Here is a 12,261-nt window from a genome sequence, read left to right on the forward strand (position 1 = left end):
ATGAAATCGACGAATGCAGAAACGTCGTTTGGAAACCATGTCACATTCTTCCACAGGCAGGGGATAGGCGGGGCTATGTGTACTGACCCGAACATATATATGTTATGTATATATACATATAGGCCTATATATATATATATATATATATATATATATATATATATATATATATATATATATATATATATATTTAATACGAAAATAAGAAAGAAAGAAAATAAAGATGCCATTTGGTGTATTTTCATACATTTTAATATTGTTTGTCAAACAATACAAACATGCATATTAAAAACCCAAATCATTAAGAATTTATTATATACAGAATGTTTTAGCCATTATACAATGCATTTTATCCAGATTCTGACTTTTTGATGTTGATTTGTCAACCTAACGCTATTGTCTTCTCTCCCTTGGTCATTAGCTGAAGGGGGCTAATATTCACGTGTGCTCCAATACAGAATAAATAACCAAACCGCAAGCATCTTATTATTGTGTTTATCAGTATATTGTCATAATGTATAAAGTATACGGTTATGGTGGACGCTGATGTTACATGTCTTAAAGGTGGTAGTTTAAAGCTATGATTTAATGCAGGCTTACCTTGAACAGACGCTTAGGCCTACTGATACTGAACACATTCTTCTTTTATGGCAGGCAAACTGGCTTGTGTCAAGAGAACATACCGCCACCTACTGTCCCTGTGTGTTTATATATCTGATCTTGTGTTTTACGTGTCATATATTACTGTTATATATGGAAAAAGTGTGTGCTTCGCTGTTGAGAAAGAGAACTGGTTTAGGTTGCATCCATTTGACATCACGGATTTTGACGCAAAAATTGGCGGCCTCTAAGTAAAAATATAATTTCAAACTTTGTGAATACTGTGACAGTTACATTGTGTTTTTATTTCACAATTATAAAGTCAATGCCATTGTTCATCTATAAAGCCATACATCGCTCTATACCCACAGATCCTTTTTGTAAATTAATCTGAAATTTACATATTAATTTAGCATGAATCCAATTCAACTGACTGAAATTTTTCGTGTATGTCATTATTTTGTAAGAAAGAGCACAACTGAGTGGACACTAGTATTTTGGACATGTAAGCGAGATTTAAAATCGGTCTATAGTTTCCTAGTTCACTGGGACATGGACTAGATTCATTGGCGAGTTGATAATGTTAAAAAATGGGCTCAATTGCAACGGGTAGTAACTCTTTTAATAATTTAGTTGGTATAGCATTGATCCAATGATATATTTCTTCATAATGAACCCATTGTTTAAAAAAGCTGATGTTTTGTTTTGTTTATAAGGTGTATGAGTTTTATAATCTAACTGTTCTTCATGATATTCTACCTGTATTCCTTCTTTAAATGCAAGTGAGTACAAAGGCATCTCGGCAGTGAACTATACAGCACTGAATACTCAAAGTGTTTATAATCTCTTCCTACTTTAGCGTGTTTAGAGAGTTTGCGTTCAGAGCCGTCTCTGTTTACTCAGCTCTTTTTTACACACACATTTTTCTTCCTTATTTCCTCTGGTTTTTGGTAAGTTCACATACCATGTATGCAGGAATGTGTTTTCAGAGCTGACTGAAGAACAGCTTGGCTTGTGGTAACAAGCTCACTGCTGATTGCATCACATCTGGGGGAGAGAAAGAGAGGGTGGTGCTTTTTCGTAGGTAGGTGAATCAGGTCTGAAAGAGGAAGCAGGATGTCATAAAGGCGTGTTAGCCACAAGTCACTATGCAACGACTCCATGTCTGTGTCTCAGTGTGGCCAATGTTAACACAGACAACTGTAGGAAATGACTCTTGTACTGCTCCTGTTTTTGGCATTGACAGCTATCTGGACTGGACCTGGTATGTGGAAGCTGTCCTAGCTGTCTTTCATTCTTTTCTTTCTCGCTTGTAGGCGTATTTTTTACTGAACATTTTATAAAATATTTAACATTGTAATTGGCCTCTAAGCAACACAACACTTGTGAAGTGATGTAGAATTGTTGTGCAAGCTTTCTAAAGTAATCCAGCGTGTTTACACACTCAAATGAATTCCTTATGTTTTTACCACAAAGATTAATGCTAAAGTCTTTGATACGGAGTGCTCATGATCAATTATAATTTGCTCTTTCGCTGTGTTCGTTTCTTTTGGTTTTATTCAATTCAATTTTATTTATATAGCGCTTTTCGCAATGTGCATTTTATGCAAAACATTAAGCTTATCTTTGTTGAATGAACAATGAAAACATCCAAGCCAAAATACAGGTTCCTCTTGGTTTATTAATGTTCAGGTTCTGGGGGCCGGTTTCACAAGATGAACACTTAGTTCAAATATGAGATTGACGTTAATGTAAAAAAATGAAATTTCACTAAAAAATAAAAGCTTTGGAGTTTTGGGTGTGTTGAAGCTCAGATAACATCTCTCTGTGGAATTGCAATGGGCCTGAACTAATCCTAAATGTATAAATCCAACGAAAGCTTATGAATGAGCAGGTCAAATTTTTTAAACGTAATATTTCTGACTAAAGTCCTTTTACAAATTGGATACCTTTACAGTTCAAAGTGAAGATCAAGAAAAGGAAGAGACAGAGACCGGATCAGAATACAGTGAGTATCTCCTCACTTATATATTTCAATATTTCTTCATTTTTATTGTAATATATATGATGAGACCTTACATTAGTCAGTTGCTTTCAGGAATCCTTTTTGTTATTTCATACCTGTATGACTTTCTTTCTTCTGCAGAACACTGAAGAATATATTTTGAAGAAAGTTGGAAAACTAAACAACAGCGATACATATTCACTTCTATTCTATTGACACTAAACCAATGCAAGTCAGTGGGGACCGTTGTTGTTCAGTTACTAACATTCTTCAAAATATATATTTTTTGTGTTCTGCAGAAGATACAGGTTTGAAATTACAAGAGGATGGGTAAATCATGACCATCTAAATCTGAAGTGTTCTTGCGTTCAACAGATTTGGAAAAAACAACTTCAATAACGGAAACCGAAGCAGAAGACCCAGGTAAATCTGACTGTTTTAATGAATGAAAGTGATCAAATCTATAAACATAACAAAATGTACTATGTAGTCTATGTCATAAGCCAACCAACCGTAGTACACACTGTGTTTTGACCTCAGAAAAACTTGACTGTGCACTTGTTATATTGTATATTCATCACTTAATTATTCTTTAAAGAGAATCATGAGAACGCAGGCTCTGGAGATTACACAACTCAAGGTACGAACTACATTTTTTCACATGCAACATGACAATCCAAACTCAATCCATGTACTGTTTTAAAGAGATAGTTCACCTTAAATTGAACATTCTGTCAGCATACCCCCAACCCAATGTCCTTTCCATTGTACTTTCTGTCTTTTGTGGAACACAAGAAGAAATGCAAACAGCACATTGGGTGGGTAAAACATGACAGGATTGTCGTTTTTTGTGTTAACTTTGTTAAGCAATGTACTGTACATGTCACTATAAAAGTTATGAGGATGCAATATCTATGGTTAGGTGCAGATAATGCGGGTCGAGACTCTTCAGCAAGCCGTAAATTAGATGTTGATTTGGAAACAAATCCGACTAATGAGACAGAAACAGATACAGGGGATCTGCACACAGTCATCATCATATCTCTGGTTCTCACACTCATCATCATCCCTGTCATTGTGTGTGGAGTCGTGATCTACTCCAGAAGGAGGACAAAAGTTGTGGGTATGTCATTCAGTCTTTAATAAATGTACTTTAAAATCTTCCTTGTTGAAGAAGTTGACATTTTTCTCTGGATGACAAAAATATGTACACGTCCTGAGAATTCTGAATAAAACCAAATACAAGATGTGTCTCCTTTCCAGGTGACCACTTGTAGGGCTAAAACAGATTTGCTCGCTCGACTAGCACGTTTCAATGTGGATTCAAATGTAGTTTAATGGTGTTACCCTTCACAAGAATTTAATGTGTCTATAATTGTTTGATCATCTAAAGTGAGTCTCTTAGTTTCTTGGTTATTTAAAGTTAGTTCCATCGTATATACAGAAATAAATCATGCTGAAATAATTGACCCGCTATATAATATAGTGTGACAAAGGTAATGACTGTATGAGTCTAACATCTTTCTTTTTCTGAAGATGAAGAAGAAGATCATTACTTGGATGATGAAGACCATGAGAAGGTGCCAATGTATGTACAAGCTTTTACTGTTACTACAAACTATATGTAATATACCATGTTTGGTAGATTACTGCTTATGTCTTTTTTATTTTATGTATTTTATCAAAACAGATGACTAGAGTGTTTGTGTGTAAGTACAAGAAGCACAAACTGACACTGTGACTTGTCAGACTGTAAAACCACAGAACTGCTTAAACTTAAAACCTTGAACACAAACAAAAATTTTGGATGGTTATTCATTTTTAGAACGAATCGCATCCTTAGAATTATTCAAATTATAAGGTTCAATCTGACGTATTTGTCAAAATTAGTTTTTCACATATTCTAATTTTGTGAAAACTTATTTACATGATGTAACGTTGAGTATATTTAGGGATGTTTTTGAAATCAAAACGGTTTTATCTACAAAGTCAAATGGAATGCTAAAACTTTGAAGCTCAATATCTCAAAACTGAATCAGAATGCGAATAAAACCTTATGATTCAAAGGCGACATTATGCTCTTTATTTCTTTTGGTCATTTAAAAAGGAATAAAATATATTTTCATATTATTTATATTGTATGCTACTGACATGCAGTTCAACAAAGTAATAACTAATAGCAATTCTTATTGAATGAGTATTGTGCTTTGAGTTAACTGCTTGCATATTTTTTTAATGTGCAAAGATGTCACTCAATATAAGTTCCGTTTGAATAAAAGAAATCGACCACAACTTCCTCCTGATAACAAATGCCTGCAAAGGCACCCAGTTTCAAATAAAATAGGTAGGTCTGGTCTATGATTCTGAATGGTTGTTCATAGCTGTTGTAAAATTCCCCAAAACATACATTACAACCACATAACATGAGTATCACCAGAGATAAGTCATATAAAATGCCATAAATATGCCATTAATTCTTTACTGTTCCTCCACCATTTAAATATGAATATTGTATATTATTAATAACATGGCTATTGATAATGATGGGTATATGATAATACAAATGATATAATTTACTTAAAATGATCTTCTTTATGATATAAAGAAATAATATAAATATGATATCCTCATTATAATATAAACTTATACATGAAAATGAATGAATGGTGTTATTTTCCTGTCCCCAGGCCCATGTTTGAGGATGATATTCCATCAGTGATGGAGTTGGAAATGGAAGACCTAGAAAACTGGATGTCGAAAGGTAATAGATAACCACAATACTTTTATGCCCAGTTTTCTGACTCTGAGAGACTACAGGTGCTGAACAGGGATTATAAAGTACACGCTTTTTAGTACACGCTGGTTTAGAAATTACATCTGCATGCTTTTTCTGACGCGGCAAAGGATTTATCCAGATGTCCAAACATTTTTTACTTACTTCACAGCCTCTCGTAGTCTTGTTAGGGATTTTCTCGAATACACAATTATTAAAATATTGTAATGTAAAAACAAAACATGAAAACATGATTCAGAATTTTCAATTGTAAAAAACTTTGTGACATTCGAAGTGTTACCAGCAGAGGGAGCTGTTGCATTAAAAACAATTGGCTTTTAATTGCTATAAATTGCTTTATGCTTAGATATATACATAAAAAAGAGGTTTCAAATCATTGTTGCAGATACATGGCCGTGGACACAAGCCAAGTTGAATAAAAAGCTTAACTCTTTCCTTCATTCAGTTTGTAGTCCAAACTTGGTACAGTAAATGTGCTTCACACAACAAAACAAAAGCATATCCATAGTACTGCAAATACTTGGACAGCTGTAGTGGTTAGTAACAAATAAGTCATTGTCTAATCTTGCAAATATTTGCATTTCAGAAAAAAAGTGACAGATGTTGCACATTGTGTCCTTGATTTGTTTCACACATTTACACGTCATATATATTTCCTCCAGATTCAATTGAGGAGCACAAACATTTATCTTGGGGGTTAAGGGGTGTTAGACATGTGAAAAATCATGGGCGTCAGCTGAACTGGATATAGTAAAATGCGATTTTATGTGGAACAAGAAACGCTATTAGACAAAGCATGAACATGTGTGTACATCTGTGTCAAACTTACTCTGGTGTAATGTGTAAAATGTCATTTTCTGGAACTGTGAACTTATAAAGTTTTGTTACCTCCTACTTTAGTTTTCAGAGGTATGCAAGTAGTAAAGAACTACTGTACAACACAAGAGTTCCTGCGCACACCAAGCATCTAAATGAATGACTGGTTGGACTGCCTGCATAATAACATAATAGAGTTGCCTGTTGACCCCCATAACAGACATACAAAGAACACAAAGAGTCAATGAAACACACATTCTGAGATTCAGTTATGAAGTTTATATCATTATTTTCAAGAGGCCGTGTACATAGAATTAAATAGCTGTGAGTGGTGACCTATGGGTACATGCTGCCAGCAGGAAAATCTGGAAGTCATTAAAGCAGGCATGCATGGAAGGGTGGCTCAGACCAGGCTGGAGATGAGGAGGCCCTCTATTTTTTATCCTTTACATGCTCCCTCTCTCTCTCTCCTTCTGGGAACACCAGAGGGTCAAAGTCCACAAGCCAGGAATGCACGCTTACGTCAGGCACACAGTTTTTTCCCAGGATTCTTTTGGTATCAAACACCATGGGGGACCAGGCTAGACAATAGCTAGGTGATGCCAAAAATGTGACATGCTTATATAAACAGGTCACAGATATATCTCAGCACAAGAGTAGGAAAATAGATGTTTGTGGGTGTACTGTACATCAATTGAAATTGACTGCAGTTTGGTGTCTAAAGAAATTGGGGCACTGTCAAAGATTACGTATGATACATAGATGCACAAACGTGTATGGACGCTTTCCACCTTCCCGATTTTGAGTCTATTGTTCGTCCTCTTGTAATTAATTTCATTTACTTCTTATTTGTTTCACAGGCAACGGCTAAGCAGCTGAATCCGTTCTATCTGCATCCTCATGATTTGCACCCTCATATCAGTTGTTGCACAGTGTTCATATTGAGGTGTACTGCATGTAGGTAAATGTATTAACAGTTCGGTGAAACTGGCTTTTAAATTTCATAATGCTAATGTAATATGTAAAATATTTAATAATGTGCTGTAAAGCATGTTACCTTTTGGAGAAGAAAATGGACCATTTTGAGATGAGAACCTGTTGTACCAGTCAGTTGCACTGAAAAAGCTCTTGGATGCTGACATGGTTCTATGTAGACTATTGCAAATTAATTTTTGTTTTGAGTGCAACACAATGACAAAACATAATGTTTGTTTATGGTTTAATGATGATTCTGTGTAAGTACCACAACATTCTGATAATATTTAAATGGTGTTTCATTCTGTCAATCAGCAATTCCTGTAAATATAAATACACTTTTTTTAAACGTTTGTACATTTTTAGCATTCTCCTTTCTTCATATGCTTTTCATGGTCATGTTTATTAATGTATTGCAATTTAAAGGAATAACGGGAACTCGTATTAAAAGCCCCCATAACGAAAAATCCCCTTTGTTATTTTATAATGAAACAGGAACAGCTGATATTGTGTTTGCATGAGTGCATGTATTAATGTCACCAAATGTATGTTGTCATACAAAGAGGAAATCACTGGGGTGTTTTATTAAAAATACAGCATCTGAATTAAAAACCGAATATGAAAGTCATCTAACTTCAACAGACAATGACAAACTAAAAGACATCCAACTAAAGCATTTTTGATCAGTAAAATTGGTGGTTTTTAAATAAAAAACACCAATTGCTTACATCTACAAAGTGTTACTTTGGATAAGCTGCTTCTCATGACTGTTCCTCAATTATCTTGTGATCTTTCCTTTGACCTATTTCTGCCATCGGAAAAAAGGGTGATGAGCGAAGTACACACGGTGTGTGCCCAGTATGTGAATAAATGAATGTGGCTCAGTCCCCTAGCTGCTGAGCTAAGAGGGGCTTCAAGTGTCTCATAAATAATTGACCAAGAGAGTGCCACATATGCCAGCACAGGCTCACTCTATAAAACACCACTATCAGACTTATGACAAATCTACAGCTCTATCTCTTGACTGCTTTTATACTTTATAGCCTCATGCAAAGGTATGATTACTGTTAGGAGTAGTCTGTAATGTTTTGACTTATGCAAAATGTACAAGCTCAGAGCAGCCAAAAAACGTTTCATATATATATATATATATATATATATATATATATATATATATAAATAAATAGGCTACCTTGGACTTTATAAGGGCAGTCTTACTGACTGTTTCTTCAATAAAAGTAAACAGTCGGCTTAATATAACTTGAGTGTTGTGTATTTTCTAATTGAGAGGGTCTGGAATATGATGGGAATAAAATAGAACAATGTTTACATTTGACTGGGGTTTGGAACAAAGCACAACTTCAGGGAAAGACTGCTGTTGTCACGTGACGCAGCACACTCGACAGAGTACAGTGTAACAGCGATGGAAAACAACACCAGATGGAACTCGTTAGATATTTTTTTCATTGCAAGTCTTGTCTGGTCTGTTTGGCTTTAAAACTTTGTTGATCAGAAGAACGTGTGCAGATACATTTGGCTTCTTGAATGAGTTGTTAGCTCTCGGGTTTCAAATAGCAAATGTGAAAGATTTGGACAGTTATTAGTTATCTCAAAAACAGCATGACGTATATTTGATGTGCTCGTATATTATACAAAATAAACATGGCTTTTACAGTATATTTGACATCAATCAGCCTGCACTGTAGATTTTACTGTTGAGTTATGCAAAATATACTTGTATTTAATCTCTTTTGAAGAACGGGATCCGAGGCAGACGAGTTTATTACATTTGCATATCAATTACTTTCTATTCGTTATTATTTCTTAACGTAACAAAAACAACCAAACGCAATATAAACAACAGTCGAACAGCCTAGATCTGCACAATAAACCGTCAAGATGCACATCTTTATAATTATAAAATCTATACAAACAAAAGTAAAATAATTAACAGTCACTGTCGCATTTCATTGTACTTCCAAATTTCCACATCAGTTATACCTTCCACTTTCTGTGTCCATTTACATTTCTTGTGCAGGACAATGTAGCCACACCATATTCAAGCGACACTGAACTGGGAGCCGGTGACGTTACTAGACGACTGCGTACGTCATCATCCGTGGACGGGGAGTCGTACAGGACTCAGTTGGATAAAGGCAATCGCGCTTTAACGGAGAAGCGTTGGAGTAACCAAAGCGTTCTTCAGATCAGTGATATTTAACACAGGGGTTTTGTTTTCGCAAAACATCCGCGAATAATTCCAGCCACCCCTAGCGCACGGATTGAAGATATGCGTGTATCGTATAAGTTACACTTCGATCGGATACAATTGTTTGATCGGTGCCTGTGAAACTTCGACTCGTTTTCGGAGGACCCTTTCATCTTTCGGTCACACCGGAGTAGAGGAGACACCGGTGTTGTCTGGGTTTTGGATAAGATATCTGGAGAAAGCAACAGTTCCTGTGCATATATAAATTGGAGCTTTATTTTCCATTGTCTTCCCAACAGTTTCCAGGGTAAATGCATTTATTCATTTGATAGAACGCCCAGTTATTCGCGTGTTCTGCCGAAAGGCAAACTTGCGAGAATGGCAGTGGAGAAAAGGTCCATGTGATCAGCTTAACCTACGAAGCTGACTGCATGGATATTTCTCCGGTATTTTATAATCGTATTTATGATCTGCTGTTTGTAGTTGGCAACCCGGTGTATTTTCTTCTGCTTATGCGTGTCTTCAATGTATCTACCTGGTCTATAGGGGTTGCAAGACATTTTAAACGGCAATGTTTAATGGATACGATAAATCACACACTTTCCCGAAACGCTTAACCAGAATGAAGGGGTTTAACTTAGTGGCTGCATAAAGTCTAGTAACGTTACAAACATGAGCATGAGCAGGTGTTTTCTTTCTGTGTTATCCAGTCGCAGTGCTGGGGTTTTCGTTTTATAATAAGTTCACGTGATTAAAGTTTACACTATTGGTGCTCATATTATGCTAAATAAGGATGTCATTTAACAACAGCAGATTAAAGCTAACGTTACAGTTGCTCTTTAAATACACTAGATGTTTACCAAGACGTATGTTTTAGCGTTCACATATGTCCAGGCTCCGTTGCGTTTCAAATATGAATAATCATAGTTGCATTTGTTTATGGTTGTTTTCTTGTTCTTTAGCCGGCTAGTGACTGGACATTAGCTTAGCAAGGTAACACCTTTAGCATACCAGCAGCTTCACGATCGAAATAAAAGCTCCTATTAATCGTTTTCCTCATTTTCTTTTGTAGTGGAATAGAGTTATGCAGTTTATTTTAAGAGAGTGTCCTTTTCACCTGTAGTGTCAATAGCGGCTTACGCTAAGTTCTCTTTAGCATGTTAGCTTAGCTTGCCAACAATTGACGTTCACCCTATACAATCGTCCCCTCCCCGAGGGGCTTTAAATTCACACCAAGTGCCTCTCCGTGTGTGTGGGGAGATTTTATATTTTATTGGGCTTTTGTATGTAAACACCGTTACGTATGGCGCGCTGCGCTTGTGAAATTATTAATATGTGCGGATTTAACGGTTATGTCCAGCGCGTGCGAGGCTCCAGACAAGCACATGTTAGCACCGACTAACTTACAGCTATTGTAAGTTTGTCGAAGAGTTTCTTCTCTCGAACTATTTGTGAAGTTCGGTTCTTGTTGTACCGAGCACAACATCCACGTTTTTGATAATACAAAACGCGCAGTTTCATCAATATCTTTAACATGAAGGGATGGGCAATAAAGACAAGGCTACTCGAATCATAAACATCATTCTTTACTAAAACGCTTTTCTTAAAAGGTATTAGTTGCTCAATTTAGATCGAATGTGTTATTGTATAAGAGCGACTCCTAATACAGTTTGAAACTCGTGTTTTTTAAAGCTTGAGACTCAAGTGTAACATTATGTAACTTGTTGTTTAAAAGGTTTGCAATGCCATCTATTGCCCAACGTGTTCATGTAAATCGTTCGTCAAAAAAAAAAAAAAAACTTGAATGAAGGAAACAGTTTTTTAAAATTCAGGTTTTAGAAGCTATTATGTGTTGCAAGTTGTAACACCAGTACTTGATAACAAATGACATAGATGGAAAGTCCTGAGAAGTACAATAATGCTCTGTTAATGTCTGTGACTTTGTTCTGAATTCGTGTGGCTCATTCAGGGACACAGCGAAAGGGCAGTCAGGGAAAAGTGTCTGACAAAATTGGAGGGAAGGGAGAGGAAAGAAGGCAGGAAATACAGAGGATACAGTGTGAGCACTTTAGTTCTCACACCCTATTTACAACATTCATTTCCACATCAGAGTGCTGGCCACGACTGCACTCAGCATCCTTATTGAATGGGTTTGTTTAGCTGTTGTGTGCGAGGGTCTTTGTATCGCACCCATTCGCTTATCCTGCTCGGATGATTTCAAGCTCTTCAGTGGCAAGAGTGTATCTTTAATACTCGCCAACTGCCCTTCATGTTTTGAGAGCGAGCACAGAAAGGTCGTCCAGGTGAGATTTTTGGTGCTCAGACTTGATCGTTATTATGAAGCATGTGGTTGATTTGAGAGCAATTTCATCATGGATGCAAATTTGTGTTTTCTTTAAGCGAATGAGCTCATGTCACTGATCAAATCTGACCGTAGACTTAATGCCCTGTGATTTCTCGATGTGGTCACATGTTGGTACGCTGAGAATAAATGCCTCAGGTCACGTGACTCTTTTCCTTTAACAGAGGTGTGAGTTGCCATGGAGCATTTCTGCTTTGGTCTCGCAGGAAAGGGTGATCATTCTTTCGGGAATGAATACTACAGGTATGTTTATGTGTTTGATTGCTCCGTTTCAGTCAGACATTGTGCAGAGTTGTGAAATCAATACATCTCAAACACTGACACCTAAAGTTAAAACTCTTCCTTTCTTTAATGTATGCACAGGAATATCGATTTTGATATCGAAAAGCGTCTGAAGGATTCTGTAAAATGTATTTTTATGGAGATATATCGATGTTAGTGTAATGTAACAGAAAACGAATGCTCTCATGTGTTCTTGCAATGGAGCCATCATTGTAGCC

At 36.2% G+C, this 12,261-nt stretch overlaps 2 protein-coding genes across 3 annotated transcripts in view; both read left to right on the forward strand.

Annotated features, from left to right (window-relative positions):
• The first annotated feature begins 1,723 nt into the window (after positions 1-1,723).
• Positions 1,724-7,920, forward strand: tmem154 (transmembrane protein 154). 2 transcript variants are annotated; one of them, XM_079463332.1, is made up of 8 exons: positions 1,724-1,864; positions 2,558-2,608; positions 2,981-3,028; positions 3,204-3,245; positions 3,528-3,728; positions 4,142-4,193; positions 5,293-5,366; positions 7,076-7,920. In XM_079463332.1, the coding sequence occupies exons 1-8, from the start codon at positions 1,810-1,812 to the stop codon at positions 7,084-7,086; spliced, it is 534 nt and encodes a 177-aa protein (XP_079319458.1). In that variant the 5' UTR covers positions 1,724-1,809; the 3' UTR covers positions 7,087-7,920. The 2 variants fall into 2 exon arrangements, with proteins under 2 accessions (XP_079319458.1, XP_079319459.1); XM_079463333.1 differs by having other exon boundaries at positions 1,735-1,864; positions 3,534-3,728; positions 7,076-7,817.
• Positions 7,921-9,276: 1,356 nt separating this feature from the next.
• The window catches only part of fbxw7 (F-box and WD repeat domain containing 7), a 125,693-nt gene continuing 122,708 nt past the window's right edge, over positions 9,277-12,261 (forward strand). The window contains exon 1 of the mRNA XM_079462764.1: positions 9,277-9,706. The gene's annotated coding sequence lies outside the window, so the exon portion shown is untranslated. The remainder of the gene's footprint in view (positions 9,707-12,261) is intronic.

This window comes from Barbatula barbatula (genome assembly GCF_947034865.1).
Source record: "Barbatula barbatula genome assembly, chromosome: 8".
NCBI lineage: Eukaryota > Metazoa > Chordata > Actinopteri > Cypriniformes > Nemacheilidae > Barbatula > Barbatula barbatula.

Coding starts and splice junctions, on each gene's coding strand:
- tmem154 (XM_079463332.1), top strand. CDS start 1,810: ATGACTCTTGTACTGCTCCTGTTTTTGGCATTGACAGCTATCTGGACT. Junction 1,865..2,557: donor AGCTATCTGGACTGGACCTG/GTATGTGGAAGC, acceptor ATACCTTTACAG/TTCAAAGTGAAGATCAAGAA. Junction 3,246..3,527: donor TGGAGATTACACAACTCAAG/GTACGAACTACA, acceptor ATCTATGGTTAG/GTGCAGATAATGCGGGTCGA.